Source organism: Aulonocara sp. 'chitande type north' Nkhata Bay, linkage group LG22 (genome assembly GCF_057382095.1).
Source record: "Aulonocara sp. 'chitande type north' Nkhata Bay isolate Kocher_YH1m ecotype deep benthic linkage group LG22, A_spYH_male_GT1.1, whole genome shotgun sequence".
NCBI lineage: Eukaryota > Metazoa > Chordata > Actinopteri > Cichliformes > Cichlidae > Aulonocara > Aulonocara sp. 'chitande type north' Nkhata Bay.
The window spans coordinates 838,679-859,934 of NC_141364.1; the positions used below are offsets into that span (position 1 = coordinate 838,679).

Consider the following 21,256-nt stretch of genomic DNA (forward strand, 5'->3'; position numbering starts at 1 on the left):
CTCATTCTGAGGTTTTCAGGTAGAACTTTTAATCTTGACGTTCGTACTGACGCAACGGCCGCGTCTAACCTCTGACCTCTGTTTAGTCTCTGTCACAGGGGGATGGCGAGCTCTCCGGCCTGCCCACGCCCGACTCCACCCCGGAGCTTCCCATCAAGAACATGAAGGCGCTGCGACACCATCAGTACGAGAAGAACCAGAACTGCAACAACGCCAGAGACAAGCCCAGCTGCTCCGCCTCCAGTCTGGGATTCATGGCCGTCGTCGGGAACTCCATAAACCAGCAGGTGTTTCCCTTCCCTCATCACCATGGCAACAGTTTAAGCAATGGGACGCCCCAGGGGGTCGGCGCCTCTTCGACCTCTCTGCACCTCCCAGAGGAGAGAAAGATCTCCAATGATGAGCGGGCGGCGGCGGTGGGAGGGGGAGGAGTCCCGCATCACCACCACTCCCAGCAGTCCCTCCCCCAGACGGTGGTGGACGTGTCGGCGCTGGACGAGCTGCTCAAACACATCCACGAGGTCAGCGCGTCGGGAACCGGCGGCATCAAGGTCCTGACCTCCACCTCCTCTTCCTCGCTGTTCCCCGGGTCGTCCGGCTCCACCGCAGGGCACCATCACAGCCACCATCACCACCACGCACAGACGCGCACGCACCACTACAACCACGGCCATCACCATAGCAACCATCACCAGCAACAGAATGAGGCCGCGTCCTACCACAGCACCTCCGCGCTGCCGAGCGACGGCCTCCCCAAACGCATCGACCCTCCTCCTCAGAACACCACCTCCTCCTCATCTTCATCCTCCTCATCCTCAAACAACCCCACCTCCTCCACCTCCATCCCCTCATCCTCCTCCTCCTCGTCCTCCACTCCGCTCCAGCAGCAAGTGATTCCAGAACGACCTGGAGGAGGCGGCGGCGTCTCCGTGACGCGCCACCACTCTCAGCGTCACTCCCTCATCAGGATGGGCAGCGGGAGTGGCGCCGTGCCCCGCCACCACAGCTTCAACCAGCGAGGGCCGCAGCATGCTCACTTCCTCGCCAGGATGAACACTAACAACAGCAGCAACAACAGCGGTGGCCCCACCCCCGCCAACAGCAAGCAGCCGTCGGTGGCCAGCGCCTGCCTCACACGGCAACACAGCTACAGCGAGGGGCCGCACGCCCAGCGGGCAGCCGTCGTCCGGAGAACGGTGTCGCTCAAACCCCAGATCCCTCCTAAACCGCTCTTCCTGCCAAACACAGCCACGTCACCGGGCGCAGAGGCGGGAAAGTACAACTACTGAGGCTGCCGGGCACCGCGCCGACATGGCCGCTGCTGTCCTTAGACGCCTGCCGGGCTGGTGAGAGAGGATGAGAGGAGAGCGCCGATGGGCTGGAGACACAAAAGAGACCCAGAGCTTTTTGTCCCCATCGCTCCTCGTTACCACCCCTCAGCCGTGCTTGCTGCCCCGCCGCTGAGAGGACGCCGTCCGTCGCCACTCGAGCATCTCTGGCTCATTGAAAGGGGCGGGGCTCGAAACCAGCACGAACTACTAAACATTCCAAAGGCGGCTCGAGGTGGCCACAGAATTCCAGATTAATGCAGTTTTCTTCGGAGCACTTTGATGCGACATCCTGTCGTCGGGCCCGGATTTCATTCGCCAGGATCGTCAGCAAACCTGAACCCCGCAGCAGGGGCGGCTCCCGTCCCCGTGGGGGGCGCAGACTTGTGTTTTCAGCAGCACTCTGAGGACAGACCACCTCGGTCTTCTATACCATATTGGTATCTGCAGGTCGCCCAGCAGGTGTGATAACCGTCTCCACATCACTACAACGACCCTCTTGCATTAACGCCTGCTGAGCGTCACACCCAGACCCCCGCGGGTCGTTTCAGGCCCTGCACTCGTCTGAAGGGGGCGTGTTTTCTCTTCACCAGCTGAGCGCACACTGTGGAAACTTTAACAAAGTTTGCTCTTAAATTGGTGTTTCACCCAAATTACTGCCACACTCATGCTCCCACTGACCTCCCAGGGTGTCCGGCGCCCACGAGGGCGGAGCAGAGGCAGACTCGTCACCTCAGCTATGCTCTGTAACCCCGCCCGAGGCTGGTGATGCGTTCAGGTACCTGTTAAACCTTTGAAATGTGAAAATGTGTGCAGGCATGCCCAGAGCCCAGAGTCTGGGAGAGGGGGCGTGGCCTGTTGTCTGCCGTGGCGGAGACATTTCAGTCGGACTTCAGTCTCACTCTGCACCTTCATTAAAAACTACATTTCCCAGCAGGCAGTGGGAACGTGAGGATTCTGTTGGTGGTAATTTGGGTGAAGGTCTGCTGGGAGGGTTTCCTCCCAGCTGAAGAACAGTGGATCAGCTGCTTTGTCTTTACCTCGGTGTTTGTTAGCGGCTCTGCCGGGTTCTGTTTCCGCCGCCGGGCTCAGGCAACACAGGTGAGACCGCAGAGCGGACCCTGCAGACCAGCGGGTGACGTGACGCCGGCTCTCCGTGTTGCCTCAGCGTGGATGCACCTGGATGCACTTTCAGGTCTGTTAGCATCATTGTCCACAGACGGATTCAGTTTCTGACTTGGGTGCTGAACACCTGCTTCATGTCACAAACCCTAAAGCTGCAGCTCTTTTAACTACACTGAGGCACAAACACTCAGAGCGCCACCAGTGAGCCGCACGGGCAGCGCCGCTAAACGAAGCAATAAATGTAAAAGAGATGATTCAGGACCTCTGCGCCTGCTCGTTCAGACCATAAAACACGAAGAGTTTCAGATACAAACACCAGTAATCTCGTCACATGTCCAAAAACAGCTGGCATCAACTTTCAAATCCAGTCATTCGAGCTTTGGCGTGGCGCTGCTACTACTTTATCTCATTTATGCCCAAATAGTTTGAGGGTTTCTGGCCCGCCTGGCTGTTTAGGGACAGCGCCGGGGTACATCAGGCAGTCGTACTAACCAGCACAAGTTTGAGACGTAGGCTTGAATGCAGAACACGCGGCTGTGACGTGTAGTCGTCTGAGCGAACTGACTGTCGCATCATGCAGACGTGACTTCTCCCCGCGGTCCACAGCGGAGGACGAGCTCTGCACCAACACGATGCAACACGCAGCCGAGAGCGAGCCGCGGTGCGTGATGCGTTTGTTGAGGTTAAATAAAAGAGGCCAAAGCGCGATGGTTGCTGCTCACTGTACAGGGATTCATGCCACAGCGTTTGAGGCGCTTACATCATCCTCTTTCATCTCGCCTGATTCAAACAGTTTGAAATACTGTAGTCACTGCAGATTACAGCTGCTGTGGTCACTGAAGGAGGCTGCCGCAGGACTCGGAGGCTAAATTTACTGCCAATCCCACCCTCTGCTCTCAGCAGGGGATTCTGCAGAAAAAGAAACGGCGTTTAAAAACGAGCCGAACGGGAAGGTTCGGGCGTTTGTGGCATCACTGCAGACGCACCTCTGTGAACACCGACCCGTTAGACACCGAGCGTTTCTCCAGGCACTGCTTTGGAGAGGATATCTGAGAGGTGTCATCCAGCCGTGACAGCTAACGTACACGTCAGGAAAAAGATGACGAACAAGGTTCAGTCAAACACTCAGACTGTCCTTAAACGCACCAACATGGAGAGTTTTCAGGTCTGGATTGTTAGAAATAATACAAAATAGAATAGAACTGTCCTTCCTCATGGCTCTGTGCCGACAGAGCAAACCTGTCGATACGCATTATTATTATTATTAATAAACAATAAGCCAAATTGAATTCATTGAGATGCCAAATTGTGTCTGTTTCTCTCTCTGTCAGCTGAATATCTTAAACAGAGCGACGGCTGTTTGAACCACAGACACGCCTGAACGCGTCGCCTCGGAAACTAAAACAACTTTTTTGCCTTTCGCATTCGTCCAATCGGTGGAAAAGGTAAAACACTGATTAATGGAAAACAGGGAGGGCTGCGTATAAACACCAAAGTGTCACATCGAGCTTTTTGTATTTGAATTTTCCTTCAGATGAAAATGCTGCTTTAATGTTTTGCTCAGAGTTCTGGTTCTGGTTCAGTTGGTAACAAATCCGTGGTCCTGCTAACGTGCCGTAGATAATTGGCTGAACGCTCCTTTAGACCTGCGGCGAGCCGCTCCAACCTTCACACAGCACAAACACCACCTCAGAGTCTGTGAGCAGTGCTGAACTCTTCAATCTTCAAAGGTCCTTTATGAATGTTTCCACTGGGTGCCGCTAGGGGGCGCCGCAGAGCATAAAGACTTTGGCATATTTTATAAAGGTTTTGTATGAGATGCACTTGTAACCTTGAAAATGATTTTGTTTATTCGTTTCGTGGTTCTCGTCCTCTGAAGTGCTGAGAGGAGCAGAGACGCTGTGGACTCACAGCGCCACCCGGTGGGCTACGCTGAAATGACAATGTAATAATGTCACACACTATTATGTTTACCTTACTGCTATTAATTAACAATGTGGATGACGGTGTAAATAAAGGCTACTGTGGAATAGTACTGGCAGCAGAGTGATTCTTCTTTGTGTGGACTCTTATTCTGAAAGGATGGGTGATTAGATTAGATTAGATTAGATGAAACTTTATTAATCCCTCGGGTGGGATGCCCGGCATTGTTCATAATGTCCATCAGTTTCTTTAATGTCCTTTTCTCTGCCACTGTCACCAGAGTGTCCAGCTTCATGCCGACCACAGAGCTAGCCCTCCTGATCAGTTTCTCCAGCCTGGATGAGTCCTTCTTTGCTGTGCTGCTCCCCCAGCACACCACAGCATAGAAAAGTACTCCAGCAACCACCGACTGGTAAAACATCCTCAGGAGCTTCCTGCAGATGTTAAAAGACCTCAGCCTCCTGAGGAAGTACAGTCGGCTTTGGCCTTTTTTATACCGGTGCTGCGTGTTGCATGACCAGTCCAGTTTGTTGTCCACCCACAGGAAACTGTGCTGAAACACAGATATTATAAGTCAGAACACTTCCTGGTGGTTGATGTGCTGAATTGAGGGACACAGCAAACAGCCCAGTGAGGTTTGTGGGGACCATAAATGCATCATCTTCATTAGGGTTCAAAGTTCAAGAGTGGACCAAGGATTATTGGTTCCTTCATCACTGAGGAGGATGTCCTGCTGTAAATATATAGGTACTTAACTCTTTGGTTCACTGTCCACACACAGACTGTTGCATTGGTGTGTTTTGTTTACAGAGCAGTAACCACAGGCGTTATTACAGGCCCTGTTCCTGAGTGCACAACCTGGCCAAGGCTTTTTCTTGCAGCGCTCCCTGGAACAGAGCACAGCAGGACCTGAACTGTTTAATGTTTTATTCTCAGTCAGTTGGGTTGATGAACTGTGATGACTACAGTAAGCTTTGCATGGATATTTAAAGCAGGTCAGTGTTCTGGTTCTGAGGTCTTTTATCCTCTCAGTGTTTCAGTCTCCAGTCTGAGATATCTTTGGTCCTGCCGAGGATAAAGATGTCCTTGACAAAGTTCCTAAAACTGGGGAAAAGGAAGTGTTCTCCAGCAGCAGATGGTTTAAGTGAGCGGTGTGTTTGATATTCTGCGGTGTCGTCTGGTTCATTTCAATTCTGCCAAATTAATTAAAAGCATATGAATGAGTTTCTCACAGCTCTGGAGACAAACATCATCTGACTGTATGAAGGACTTCCTGCTTTCAGTTTTGGGTGTTTTACGTGTCCCGAATGCAGCTTCAGTGATCCTCGATGCGATGACCCTGAGACGGCGTGAGGACTCAAACCGGCTGTCAGGTGGTTTGTTGTAGCTGTTTGCAGAGGTGCTTGGAGGAGTAATGGCACTGTGACGATGTCCTGGATCACTGCTGATCACCTACTGCTGCGGTCAGTCGAACAGCACCATCAGCTGTGAAATTCAAACGGTGCACGGCGCGCTGTTCGATGACCACAATAAAATAACCGTTAAATAAAACGAAGGACATAAACGCTGACAAGCTGAAAGTCTGAACCCCGTCTGAGGATCCGAACAGGAAAACCATCCTGCACACCTCTGATGACTTCGCTTTATCCTTCCAGTAAGAGCCCGCCTCCAGGTCCAGGCGTCGTGGAGGTGCTGTGCTGCCATCTGCTGGTGTAAAGGTAGCAGGTCTTCTTACCTTGGGTTTCGTGAGGTAATATTAAAGAGAGGAAGGCTTTGATAAATGTAAAGACAGTGAAAGAAAAGCAGATTTTAAAGGCAGTGGACTCAGCAGATCTCAGCACAGTCAGCTCAAATCATTCAGCACTTTTCTTTTTTCACTGTCGAATCGTGGGATTACCTGGATGATGATGAGGATGATGAACTGCAGTTTCCTGCCTTCATTTTTGCTGGTTTGAATCAAAGGAGCAAACCTGAGCTACAGTAAAACTTCAGACCACCTCTTTAAAGTCTCTTTGTGCTGGTTTAAGACAAAGGTCCGGCGTGTCCTCATCAGGACGGGATCTGTGCTGGGGTGTGGCGCTGGAGCCTCAGGTTTATATTTTTAAATGTTGGCTCTCACGTCATTTTACAGAGTAACGTGAAAGTAACATAACGAGTAGTATGACTGATGTCTGTACCTAATAAGTAACGTGCTGCATTCGTTTTAATAAAGTGTTCTGTGTAATATTGTAATTGATGTATCGTACTGAATGTAATCAACCAACACTGATCACAACAAAGAGACCTCGATAAGGAATCGAACTGAATCCCATCCGTGCTCACAGCGATGTTTCCGATCCAGAATCTGATCGGGTGTTCCTGCAGAGCATCAAACGTGCGTGTTCCCGTGGGTCAGGTCACGAACACGTTCAGATGTCAGCGCTGCCCTGATGACGGCTGTGAGAGCTCCTAGGATTTCCTTCAGCTGCTGACTTCAGGCCTCTCTGTGCATGCGAGCCACTTTAACCTGCTTTTATTTTGAAATTATCAATTAAGTATTCATCCCTCCCTGCCCCTTTTTACCTGGCCTCTCCTCCCCCGGAGAGTCACGTGGTTACAGGTGTATACATATATACACCTGTAACTCAAACTTTCATCACATTCATTTCCTCTGCTCTGATTTCACGTCTCAGGCTGTGGGACAGGAAGCGTTCATGTTTCCATGGATCCAGCTGTCTCCTTAGAAACAAACAGCAGCACTGAGCGCGCTCAGAGCCTGCAGCAGAGAGCCCGGTTCATCAGATAACCTCCGTGGCATGGCTGTTATCTCTGACTGGGCTTGTAGGATTCACTGATCCAGCTAACGCAGAGCAAGCCTGGATATGTTGAACCTCCTCTGTAGCCACGCCTCCTGAGATAAAGTGGCGTTGTTACGATGTGGAAATCATGTAGATTTATTGTCTCACTCGAAATGATTTCTCACCAAATCCTTCTTTTTCTCATTTTAACCTTATTTGAAATGAAATTCATTGAGAAATCTTCTGTAATTAAAGGAAACTTGAGTTCATATCACGATGTAACCCTGAATTCCCTGATCTTTCTTTCCTCGTAGGCAGCGAACCCAAAGCAGACCTTCATGCTTTGTAACTCTGATGAGACCATAACCCATGTCTTACTCAGGATGACCACGTGGCCATGTATGCATGATGTTTCCATCCAGGCCCCGCCTCAGCAGGTCACCTCTGGGACTCCAGCACTCCGACAGCAGGCGCACACCAACCTGCTGACCAAATCCTTGCCTCCTTGTTGAAGAATGATTGTGGGAATTTAAACTGTGCTAAATTACTTGTTGACCTATAATCTGTCAGAAAAAGATCAACCATATCGCTCGTGAAGATTTTCTTTTCAGCCAGAAAGAGCATTCGTATCACGAAGTAGATGCTATGGTTTCCAGGAGAGATCAGGCCAAGAGGGCAGTTGTCACAAATACAAGATCACAGCTCTTTACACTGGGCTCAATGATGCACAGTCAAAAACAGCTTCTTTCTAGTATATGTAACCCCTTCATACATCTTCTTATCAAGATAAAAACTTGTCGTCCACCGCCGTCAGTCCGGTTCATGAACAGCTGCAGATGTTCGATCTCTGCCGGTGGGCAGCTCTCAGAGCTCAGGTGGAGCTTTTACACCCAGAAACACAAATGTCGTTCTGACTCTCCTGCTTTGTCTCAGCAGACACCAAACACTGACTGCCTGGTTTTCCTGAAAAGCAAGTCTACGTACATCTGTTTGACCAACGCTGTTTATAGGGCTTCGAAGCGTGATGTCACGGGAGGGGGCGTGACCGCCGAGGTGCCATTTTAGCAGGCCAAACAAAGGAGCAAAGCATCAGCAATGGTTCGTCCTTGCTGTGTTGGTCGTTAGATCGCACGATCGGGAAGGGAATAAGCTGGAAAATGGGCTCTGTTTTTATTCTTTCCCCACCTGGAAGCAACGTGAGGGAGCTCGTGTATCAGATGTTACCAAACGAAGGCGTTTGGTAACATCTGATACATCTGATAACATCTGATAACATCTAGCCTGGATAGCAGCTGTGAGACGAGCTGATATCCAGTTCTCTACCATCCACAGATATCTGTTGGTGCTCCAGACGTTTTCATTCAGTTAAGTTCTAAATAAGTTCATATCACTCTTTATAGCATATTAGTTGCTAATTGTTTTTCATTATTGCAGCAAACCAGCCTATGAAATGGATGAAACAAATCCTGACTGGGTTCCAACGCTACACATGGGGCACTACGAAATCCCTGCTTCAAACCACATGCTACACACCACCATGCCAATCAGATTAGTTCTTCCATGTGAAGGTGAAGAGGTGACCCTTCTGGATAAGATGGTGAAGGTTTGCTGCATTTTGGTGAACATGTGCCCCAGTGTGGTAGTAAAACCAGGGAAAATGCTCTTGTTAAATACTCTTAAAAGTCTTGTGCTGTATATGTAGTGATACATTTTCAAAAGAGACAGACAGTAAATTACAGAATGCTAGTAGTGGGTGATATTATATAAATGCTGTCATGATTTTATGTAAACATTTTGTCATTTGTAAACAATACATGACATTGATTCTACATTGTAACTGATGTTCTACAAAGTGGTTTTAATTAAAATAGGCAAACATTTATTTCTTTATTCAACTTTTGAACTGTGGTTCATATTAGTACATATTCAGTAAATGCAAATTATTTACATGCCCCCCTAAATTAAAACATTATGGGTTATTCAGAACAGAACTATGCTTGGAGAAATATTTTCCCATCAGTTGATCCAACTCCTCCACAGTAGCAGGTGGAATCTTTTCTTTTCCCTGTCACTACAGATGGTCTGTTTATGTTTTAATCGAGAGCCTTTTTTTGGGCAGCTGAAGAGGAGAAGTCTATCTTATGGCCAACCTCTGGCTGTATCTTGGTCATATTACCAGGCAAAACCCAGTATGCAGGTTCATCTGTAACAGTCCTTGTGCCACAGATCAACACTGTTGCTTCTACATTAAACAGAAGAGCAGCGACATGGCTGCAGGTCTCTGTGACTCCGGCCTTACAGGTGCAGCGGGCGGCTTCAACCTTCCCTGTGATGCTCACAGTGACCCATGGCTGCAATGCTGGTTCATTCAGTCTTTGAGAGTGCAGTAACACACACAGACAAAGTTCATTTAAAGACAAGAACTATGAGCCAAGGCCGACACAAATGTGTTTATCTACTTTCAAATCCATCCATCCATTCGCTTCTGCTTATCCTTTTCAGGGTCGCGGGGGGCGCTGGAGCCTATCCCAGCTGTCATAGGGCGAGAGGCGGGGTACAACCTGGACAGGTCGCCAGTCCGTCGCAGGGCCAACACACAGGGACAGACAACCATTCATACTCACATTCATTCGCACATTCACACCTAGTGGCAATTTGGATTAACCAATTAACCTATCCCCACAAGCTGCATGTCTTTGGACGGTGGGAGGAAGCCGGAGTACCCGGAGGGAACCCACGCAAACACGGGGAGAACATGCAAACTCCACACAGAAAGACCCCGGCCTGATGGTGGAATTGAACTCAGGACCTTCTTGCTGTGCGGCAACAGTGCTAACCACCGTGCCACTGTACTTTCAAATCCATTTATCATAAATGTAACAAAGTGTTTACATGTGATTTTTTTATCTTTTTATGTGTCCATCTATACAACGCTGCATGTTGTATTCTAAATCTGCCTGTTTGTTTTTTTTAATCTGCCAGCAAAAAATGAACCTAAAGTATGTAATGCAAGGATGTCATCGCTTTCAAGAGGGAGAAAGCATAAAGTTCGACTTTTATGAATCACTTAATATGATAAGGAGATTCTGCAGGTCATTAATCGATGTATAAAACCAAAATAGAATATATTTTTACTTACACAGGACACAAACACGGAAGCAAGATGTATAATTAGGATTATTTATAATAAATATGAATTAATTAGTGCAATTTCTTTAACCATAGAGAATGACTAAATCCTTCAGGACAATGTCACATAAATGCACTGAACTCACTATGTTTTCTCTCTAACAGCCTCCACATGTTCTGACTGTAGTTTCCCCTCATGAATGAATTTATGCTGCACTAATCTGAATGTTCGGGGGGAATCAAACGCATTTTACTCGCAGTACTCGAGCTGACTTACCTTTGTTTGAATGACGGCGAATTCACAACATGGAGGCTTAAAAAAAGCCAAATCTTGTACCGATCCTTGGTGGATGTGCGCCTCCAGACATTTATAATTGCCAAATTTGTTCAACGTGTATGCGCTGACTCCACAGACAACGTACGAGAAGATATCAGTCTAAGTCAATAGCACTTGGTCTTCAGGGTTTCTACTCCACGGCCGTTATTTCACACAGGTCCACATTTCCAGTGCACGCTATTTTTTGCAAGTACCATCTCTTTGCATCCGGACGCATCCTGTCTCTATAACATCCTTTTTCTTTTGAGCTGCTTGTAAGTGTGGTTGGTCACAATCTTCCTTCTAACACAGTGTGTTTGTTTGGATTCGTAGCCTGCTAAAAAGGTGCTGCGCTCCCACAATCCACTGCGGTGTGACATCAACTCCAAAGCCCTATTCTGAAACACCAGTCAATCCTAAACACCAGCTATTCTGAAACAGCAGTTCACCTGGGCAAACTGCCACCGCTGCTCTACCTCTACAAAGTGTAGATGAGTTAAAGTAAGGTTCAGGTCCAGATGAATGAAGATGGTGGGTTAAAAAAAACAAATGGTGATATTTAAAATGGGGAATTCGATTAAGGAGAAAGAATTAACTCATGTTCAGCGTGTTTCAGTCTGGATGTGTGCTCTGAGTCTCCTGTGAACTCTAACAGTGGGAAGTGAAAACAGGCTGTGGGCCTGTGGGGCTTCATGTTCATGAAGTTGAAAGTTTCCACCTGATTAAACACAGCAGTGACAAGACAAAGACGCAGCTGTGAGCAGTTTCCATCCACTCATTGTGGCCATGAAGTCAACTAAACAGGAAAAAGAAATGTTGCTGGCGGCTCTGTAGAGATACATCTTTAATGCTTCCAACTAATGAGAGCTCATAATTAAAGCAAATGAAAGGTGATGTTTGAACTGTTGTTGCTGGTCTCACCACTGAGTGTCAGTAAAGCACAGCGGCCTGACCTCAGCTTGGTACAGTAGGATTTTATTTTACTTTATGAACTTATTCCGTTTCTGTCAGGATAACTCCTGGTTACTTAAATAACATTTCTAAAACAGATTTCCCTCAGATGGGTTGACTTGAAGTATTAAAACAAACTTTACATCCATTCGATTAAATACATTTGATTTGTAGACGATCCTGAGAAGACTGTGGACTTTATATAAACGAGCGTGCAGCGAGTAGAACCACAAGTGAGAAGGAAAGGTGGTGATGTGCTGAGGACGGCTCCAGCTGACTGACTCTGTGTGTTTGCATACGTGTCCTGCCTCTGCTCACAGCCCTTAAGAGGCCAGTGTTGATCAGTGTCTGTCCAGGCCTTTCAGAGACACTGACACGCCGGCAGCACAATGATGATGTCACTGACTCTACTGCTGGCCACCCTGGGGCTCCTTGTTCAGGGTGAGACTCTCTGTGAGCGCGTGGCTTCAGCGTGAACACTGAAACCAGCAGCAGTGACCTTCTTCCATCTGTTCTCCATCTTCTGTTTGGATGCTGATCATCTTTCTCCACGCTGGATTTGTCTCAGTAACCCTTCTCCTTTTTTCCCTCTTTTCCAGGTTCATCAGGACAAATCATCGTGACTCAGTCTCCTGGAGCTCAGTCTGTGGTTGCAGGGCAGTCTGTCTCCATCACATGTAGAACCAGTACAAGTGTTTACAGTAATTACTATAAGAAAAACCTGCTTTCCTGGTACCTCCAGAAACCTGGAGGAGCTCCTAAACTCCTGATTTATCAAGCTACATCTCGTCAGTCTGGAGTTTCAGATCGTTTCAGTGGAAGTGGATCTGGTACTGTCTACACTCTGAGCATCAGAGGAGTCCAGGCTGAAGATTCAGGAGTTTATTACTGTCAGAGCGTCGTATGGTGGAACAATCAAGACGTGTTCACACAGCGTAACAGCGTAGTACAAAAACCTCCCTTAGTCAGGCTGACACAGTTCAATGGACACACACCAATGTAAGATGCACACATCAGCAGCATTAATGTGCACAGCTTAGTTTCCCACTGACATACTGATTTTTACATAATTATGACCCCAAATTCCTGAACATCAGGACGATTCCCAAGATAAACACAGCAGACGTTTTCCATGAGTAAGATTAGTAAAGTCTGTGCTGCTTCAAACATGTGGAAATGACACCACACACAGGCGTGTCTCAAAGCACTGTTATCGTGTTTTCTGAGGGTCTATATGAATGCACCAACAACATCAGCAGTGAAAGTAATCTAATATGAATGTGTCTGCGCAGACTCTCTGGATGACCGAGAGTCTGCGCAGACACATGTTGGTCTAAGCAGCTGGAAAGAAAGCGACACACTTCTTTAAGTTTCATCCGTGAAGCTTCATCAGTTCTAAACCAAATGGTGTGAGTCCCACCGTGTAACAGGAAAATACCTCCAGTGTGTTTCACTGGTCAGCCTTACACAACATGGGAGGAGCATAGCTATGACGTACATTCAAGCCTGTTATGTTGCAGCCTTTCTGACTTGCATGTAGAGCTGGGCGATATACGATTTTTTCATATCACGATATGTTTTTTTCATTTCAGGCGATAACGATATCTATCACGATATCAGCCAAATAACTATATTTGTAAGATTTAAATGTGCCGTTGCTCACAAGTAAAATGTGAAATAATCAGCAGCTTGTTTTTATTTAAATATTTATTTCCCATAATAAGTTCAACAGGGTAGATGTACTTAAGGAACATGAGACTTTTTCAGATAAATAAAGGCAAATATTGCAAACTACACAAAGGCAGCCGCTAAAGCGTTTAAGTTTCAAAATAGAACAAACGAAACAGACTAAATTGTCAATTCCACTTAGAAACAAAATATTAATTCTAAAAATAAATCTTAGTTTGTTTTACAGAAGAACAGACAAAACTGACTAACTTTTGTCAATATCAAATAAACTGAGAACTAAAAGGAAATTCTCAATCTCTCCTTGTTGTATAGCTGAGCTTTTCAAACAGCTGTAACAGTTACTTTAGTCTGACAAAAGCCGAATGACGAATCAGCGCTTCCAGTCAGAGACTGAGCTGCACCGCTTTATTGTATTTCCAGACTTGCTTTCGGCACATTTACAGTGCAGCTACTCTGTTTTTGTCAGACTTGAAATAGCAGAAATACCTTCACACTACGGAGCTTCTCTGGCTCTTCCGTTCGACAATCTCTCCGGCGTTGGAACCATCATCTGTTTTCTCCTCGGTAACCTTCGGTCACGCTCTCGGTTGATCTTTCTCTAGTCGGCACACATTTCCTCCATTACCGGGCGGCACGGCGGCTGGCTGCTTCCCAAATACACATGTGCGGCTTGGCACTTGTGCTGTACGTAACAAGTCACGTGACGTGACACTGCGGCTGTGATTGGTTCGGCTCTGCACTATTTAATTTGGATTGGCTGTTCTTTTTTTTTTAAGACGACAAGAGCGGCGAGGTCTATCGCAATAGTTTAATTTTTCTATTGAGAAAAAGTTATTTCGCGATACATATCGTTATCGTTCTATCGCCCAGCTCTACTTGCATGATATTGTAAAGTGTGAAAACTGAGAGACAGATTGAATAGAGACCTACTCAATGGTCACTTTGAGATGAACACAGTTAGCGCTTTGGTAAAATCTAACTTGAGCCTGTGTAATTGTGTTCTTTTGTGGCTCTTTGTGTTCTGGATGTTGTGTTACCAGCACACAGTGGGATCTCTGTGTGATGACCAGGGCAGAGCAAGAGTACACAAACAAAGAAGAAGTGGGTGGCAATAGCTCAGCAGGTAGAACAACCTGCTACCAACTGAAGGTTCGTGGTCACACACTGGAGTATGAATGTGTGTGAAAGCACTTCAGCATCGTCTGAATGTGTAAGTGAGGCGTGTTGTACAAAGCGCTTTAAGTTCCCCTGGAGTAGAAGAACCAGTGCATTCACCATTTAAGCACCGATCCTGGTAGAAAGTCAAAGTAAACTTTATTGTCATCTCTGCTATAGAGAGACGAGACGACGAGGCTCCAGTTCCATTCAGTGCAAAAGAACAACAATAAATATAGAAAGAGTAAGATTAACCGTACACTTTGAGACTGAGGTAAGGGGAGTAAATGTACACTATGAGGTAAAAGAGTTAATAACAGTCTAAACTTTACAATTGAGATTTAAAGTGACTTTGAAGTGGTTTGAAATGACCAACGTAGCAGCTTTACAGTTTACAGTGTGAAATAAAGTGATCAACATGAGCAGGATTCCTGAGAGTAGGACTGACCATAGAGCAGCATCTGTATTTACAAAGGCAGCGGTGTGCGGAGTCCAATAGAGTTCGTTAATGTCCCTCATCTCTGTACGCCGACTCGTCATTGCTGCTGATGAGTAGGGATGGGTATCGTTTAGGTTTTATCCAATACCGGTGCCAAGCCGGTACTTTTGAAACTGTCCTGGTGCTTAACCCTTTACAGCCGATCGGAGCGGGCATGCTCTGTTTTGCGTAACTATTTTTAAATCCCGGTAGCTCTGCAACCACGTAAGCTAGCGCAATCATTTTTTTTGCATATGAAACTGGAGGAGTTGTACTTGCATCTTATGCCATCAGCTTGTCCTCGGTCACAGTTTACTTCCACTTATAGCTTTGCAAAAACTGCATAAAAATCACTTGCAGCAACAAAAACATGATATTCCAGAAACACGCTTCGCCGATCCGATCAGCTGTTTGTAACACTTACTACTCCATCAGCGCGAACTATCACATGACCGCATGACCTGCCCGAAACCGGAAGTGACGTCGTTTTGCGGAAATGTAGTTTTTTTTTACCATCGTGGCCTCAAGAGCTTATACTTGTGTTTTTAAAAGTTATGTTTGACTTCATGACTTTCTGTGTCGTTTCTGGGATGCTTAGGACTCATATTGCACTGCTGGAAATAGTTTATTTTGATGCATATGCTGTTATTTTGCAAATTTGCACTATAATATTTATTTTCGTTTTTCCTGCAGTATATAAAAATTGGTGTATTTCAAAAATAAAACTATGAAGACACTTAAAATAAATTTCCTGTGGTGGGAAACTAGTTTGTGCAACTTTTTTGTATTTACAGTTTTGAGGGATAAGCCTCTTAAATTTCTCTAACTAGAAATATGTGTTAAAAAAACAAAAACGATTTTCAATTTTTTTGTAGTTTATTGCACTTTTTTGCAATTTATGTAATTACTATGCACCTAATGCAGACATATTATTAAAGTTTGGGCTATAATGGTTGTATTGATGTATAGCAACTTGAAATGCTCCCAAAAATGGCTCCACAGCATGTAAAAATATAATATAAGCTCTGGCGGACTTGGTTCTATGGTAGGTCTTAAAGGGTTAAACGGTGCTCGAACTGGTGCTTAGAGAATGGTGCACACAAACTTTGTCCAAAAACCTCTCATGTTCAGCTGTTTTTTTTGTAAAAAGATAACAAGCTTTGCGCTGGGCAGAGGGGGGAGAGGCGGTAGTTACACTCACAGTAGCACAGGAACAGAGCGGGAGGGAGAGAGAAAGAGAGCCAGGGACAACAAGGTCACATCAGAAAGGTATCCGGTTGTTCAGTCTGACGTCACTAGTCGTGTCTGGACCTAAACTCCGCTGCAGGTCCATATATCAAACGATTACTGTGGCATTACTGAGAGTTGAAAAACTGTCTAAAGTCTTTCATCTTTAATAAAATGATCAGCGTTCTGCTCTACCAGGTGTAACAATTGAGTTTAACATCCAGGCATCCATGAAAACGGAATTTATGACATTTAACGGAGTTAGAAGTTAGCAGGGAGTTAGCTCGCTAGCTTCTATCTAAATACAATATAGCATGTCCTGACTGCGGGGTTTTGGAAACAAATTCAAACGTACAGCTCTGTTATCACTTCCAGCATAAATGAAGACAGAAAACTAAACAGCAGTGACGTTTGTAGGGTTACTGAAGTTGGGCTAGCTGGTATATAATGATGTGCTACGTGACCGCTAGCGACACAGCTATGTTAGCATAATATAAACAAGGGCTTCTCACTGGCTCTTGTGGTGATGTTTTTGGAGACCATTACATCCTCTGTGCACTTACTGATGTAGCAGGTCACAGATTCAGTGAACTTGTCCAGGTATAAGAAGCCATTTTGGGTGGCTGCCTCTTTAAACATGTTCCAGTCTGTGCACTTGAAGCAGTCCTGAAGCGCTGAGACAGCCCCACTCGGCCAGACTCTGATGGTTTTCCTGGCTGGTCTTGTGCGTTTCAGCAGTGATGTGTACATGAGCAGCAGCAGCAGCATCTACAGTGGCATGGTCAGGTGAGCCGATGTGTGGGTGCACAGCTGCCTTGTAGGACCCGCACATGTTGGTGTAAACTTTATCCAGGCAGTTGTTCCCTCTGGTTGGGAAGTTCATATCTTGTTGCAATTTGGTGAGGACTGTCTTGAGGTTTGCATGTTTGAAGTCGCCGGTTGCGCCTTTTGGAGCTCGTTGATATCACGAGACAGTTCTGCTAGTGCCAATTGGCATTAGCATTTGGTGGGAATACACTGCTATAATAAGTGTCGAGGAAAACTCTCTTGGTAGATAGAATGGGCGACACTTTACTATTAGAAACTCCACCTGTGGTGAGCAGTGGCAACTCACTTCATCCAAATTCGTGCCCCACAGTCAATGTAGATGCACAGACCACTGTCCCGGCTCTTACCAGACAAGGAGGCTTCTCTATCGGCTCGATAGCATGCTAGGCCGGTTAGCTGGATAGCCAAGTCAGCAATATCCGCATTCAGCCATTTTTCTGTGAGGATGAAAACAACAGTTCTTAACTCAAGCCGGGTCGAGTGCTGGAGCCACGGATAATCCATTTTACTGTCCAGGGAGCGAACGTTGGAGAGCAGGATGGATGGAAGTGCTGGTCGGAACGGGTTAGCCTTTAGCCTAGCGCTAGCACTGGAATGCTTTCCTCGCTTTTGTTTACGTGTGTAGCACTTGCGTTTCAGCCGGCTGCCCCCCGCTTTATTGTCTGCTGTGGTTGGTGTGCATTGTTCTTTGGTCGCGACACACCATAGAAAAAAAAACACTGAATTTTGCTCGAGCGCTATCAGCCGGTGTATGCTCGTGGCGCCGCCAGTGTGGGCATCAGTAACTGTGGAGGTCCTTTACATAAGGTCAAGACCAGTGTTGGGTGTAACGCATTACTAAGTAACGCATTACTGTAATCAAATTACTTTTCCACTGAAAAAGTAGAGTAACTGATTACTGTTCATTTTTAGGTATTTTAATTACAGTTACTTACAATGTACTTGCGTTACATTTTAAAATAATTAAACTCGCTGAATATCATTATTTAATTTCAATAATTTATCTTTTAAAGGTAAAAGTAAATTCTACCGCTTTAACATCGTTGTAGTGCAGCTGCGCGTCATTTCGCGGCAGTTTGCTGCACAGTCGTATTCTACAGCGGAAGCTGTCGGACTCGGCTGAAGCGAGTGGCTGTTTCATGACATGGACATATTCCCGTCTCTTCACTTTTCTGAAACAAGCAGACAAGAACATTACAGTAATATGTAAAAACTATCGGCTGCTGTTAATAGCAGGACAAATCTACTGAAGCACCTGACACAGAGCATAGACGAACACTTCTTAGTGATCCTTGTTCATCATCCATGGATAACACCGCGGGAACTCCTGCTAAGCAGCAAAACCTGATTTTACTTCAGCAGCACAGAAAGTGTCTGAAGATGAGCTTAAAAATGATTGAAGGCTACACTGTGGAAGAGATGCTACCGCTGCGTACTGTAGTCTCCGTCTTTAAAATTTTTTTTTTATTATTTAAAGAGTTTAATTTCTATTGTTTGTCCACTCAAGGTTTATAGGGATTTTAAAAAGTATTTAGTTAAATTACTTATTGAGTAATTAAGTTACTTTTCAGACACAGTAATTAGATAAGTATTTTAAATACAATATTGATTAAGTAATTAGTAATTAATTACTTTTAAAAAGTAACTTATCCAACACTGGTCAAGACAAACAGCCTCTAAAGTACCGTTTGACTGGTTTGGCTTCAAAAAAAGAAGCAAACAACAATTAATGTGCAGCGATGAACTTTAAATACCTTTTTTTTTACATAAAACTGAAAAGAGAAAGGAAAGACTAAATTAAACTAATTCTTCTTGTTGTGATTTCTGTCACTCTGAGTGGATTTCCCTGTAGCAGCTGTGTTTCACAGACTGTTTGTGTTTAGAGTCAGAGAGCCGTGTCTCTACAGGTTTTTGTACGATGCCTCGGTCAGTTTGTATCACTGTGGCACACGTTCAGTGGAGGAACCAGGCTGGATGTTGACTGTAAGTTTCTTTGACTTCTACATGAAATTAATCGAGATTATTTTGCTGAAAAGGTTAAAAAATTGGGGTTTATTTTTTGATTTTTAAATAATTTTGCAGATGATATTTAGTTTGATGAAGAAACTCGTTTTTCTCTGTTTGGTCATTTTCACAGTGTGTATATAACCATAAATTATAATGTTATTAGAAAATACTGTTAGTTATTGGAGACGCTGCTTTAGTTCATGATTCTGTCCACAAAGATTAGATTAAAAAATGTGACTCAAAGAAAACATATTATAGTATTAAATGATATTTTTCATAATAATGACCAAAGAAAGAGCGTGTAAAGATTTTTCCTGGGAATCTTTGCACGTGTTGTCCTCAGTCTTCCTTTTTAATGACATGTAACATCCTCATTCTAACATCATAATGTGACTGATTGAAGCACATGCTACACTAGTATGTTTATTGGAGATGTAAAACGTCTTAGAGGCTTTAAAGGATATCTAAATGTTGAGGTGAGCCTGTGGTCATGCTTTAGCAGTGATACCTGTAAATCTCCATTTGACTTTGTTCATGAAACTAAACTGAGATTTCCCTGCTTACAATATAAAGCGCCTTGAGGCGACTGTTGTTGTAAAAGTAGATTGAACTGAAAAATGATTAGTGAGCTCAGAGAGGGAAGTGAAACACTGAAGACCAGAACCAGCAGCCTCCCCAGCTGCAGCCAACAGGGTGGAGGTTCTCTTCTTGTTGCATGAAATTTCTTCATATTGTCTCTCTGTGTCCTCCTCCAGTGGGACAAGTTGCACCCACCCTGACGGTGCTGCCCCCATCCAGAGAGGAGCTGCAGCAGGGGAAGGCCACGCTCATGTGCCTGGCCAACAAGGGCTTCCCCTCAGACTGGAGTCTGTCCTGGAAGGTGGACGGCAGCAGCAGCAGCAGCTGGGAGGAGGGCAGGAGCCCAGGGGTGCTGCAGGAGGACGGCCTCTACAGCTGGAGCAGCACCCTGAGGCTCCCTGCAGACCAGTGGGAGAAGGTGGGCTCTGTGACCTGTGAGGCCACCCAGGGCTCCCACACTCCTCTCTCACAGACACTGAGGAGAGACCAGTGTTCCCAGTCCTGAGCTGACTCGCTGGTTTTCCTCTGCAAGTGTCTCTCTTTCTGTCACTCGTCTTTGTTTTGTTCATCATTTCACTGTTTGACACAATAAAGATTCATTCAAAGAAACTCTCGTTCCACTTCTGCTCTTTTTAACTTGCACAGATTGAGATCCTTTCACAATAAACACAGTTGTTCTTCACTCAGGGGTTTCAAACTCATGGTCCGGGGGCCACTTGCTGCCCATATATTGACGCGAAGAAATAAAATGCAGTTTGTCCCTTGAAGTGACTTTTTCTGTTCGGGAGGAAGTTTTCAGTGTCTTAGCTATGTTATGGCCCTGTCCATAATCTGTTTTGGTGGCTGTTGTTGTCTGTGCCTTTAAGTTTTGCAGGTCCCGGAGTGGATGAGCTGACGGCTGCTGATTGGTCCCCTGGCCATGTGATCCTCTTCAAATCCCTCACCAGCAGTTGTCCTGGGGTAGCCACTGACAGCAGCAGCAGACCTGACCCTGGCCTCCAAAACCTGAGACTTGTGTGCCTGTGATTTTTGGGCCTTTCTGAGTTTTGTATATAGTGTGTATATTAGCTTTCATTGTAAATAGCACATTGTAAATAGCACTGCAACAGAAGGGGTGAGCTGCCGTATTGTTTTTCCTTGCACTGTTTTCTCCTGTTTATTTCAGTTAGGGAGTTAGGTGTAGCGCTTGTCTTTTGTTTGATGTTTGATTTCACATAGGGTTTTAGATAGCACCTCCTCCTGACTTAGCTTGTTTTGTTTGTTATTTTGGCCTTTGTTCACCCTGGAGCTTCATTTTTGCAGTGTAGATAATAAAACACGATTCACTAAGGAATTGGTTTCCCTCTGTGTATGGTTTTGGGGACCAGGGCGGGGCAGTCTTTTCAAACTTATGTTGCGTTCCTGTACCCCTAGACTGGGGCGTAACAGCTAATATAGCCAAAATATCCTATTAGAGCGATTAGAACATGCTGTAGGTATTACAGGTACTGTGCTGCAGTGGTTTGTATCATATCTATCTAATAGACTCCAGTTTGTGCATGTAAATGGAGAGTCCTCTTCACACACTGAGGTTAATTATGGAGTTCCACAGGGTTCAGTGCTAGGACCAATTCTGTTTACATTATACATGCTTCCCTTAGGCAGCATCATTAGAAGACATAGCATACATTTACACTGCTATGCAGATGACACCCAGCTCTATCTGTCCACCAATGATTTAACATGGGCGCTTCTATTTTAACTG

General features: G+C 45.6%; 1 protein-coding gene and 1 gene segment (V, D, J or C); both read left to right on the top strand.

Moving 5' to 3' along the window:
- LOC147303103 (semaphorin-6D-like) overlaps positions 1–4,488 on the top strand; it is an 86,723-nt gene extending 82,235 nt beyond the window's left edge. For all 6 annotated transcript variants that reach the window (XM_086281433.1, XM_086281434.1, XM_086281430.1 and 3 more), the window contains one exon: positions 87–4,488. In XM_086281433.1, the coding sequence (XP_086137559.1) occupies positions 87–1,289 (1,203 nt within the window). In that variant the 3' untranslated portion in view covers positions 1,290–4,488. The remainder of the gene's footprint in view (positions 1–86) is intronic.
- A 7,328-nt stretch (positions 4,489–11,816) lies between these two features.
- Positions 11,817–20,017, top strand: LOC147303104 (Ig kappa chain V-III region MOPC 63-like). The segment is given in 4 exon segments: positions 11,817–11,990; positions 12,149–12,475; positions 18,874–18,909; positions 19,698–20,017. Coding segments are annotated over 4 exon segments (735 nt in total).
- The last annotated feature ends 1,239 nt before the right edge of the window (positions 20,018–21,256 follow it).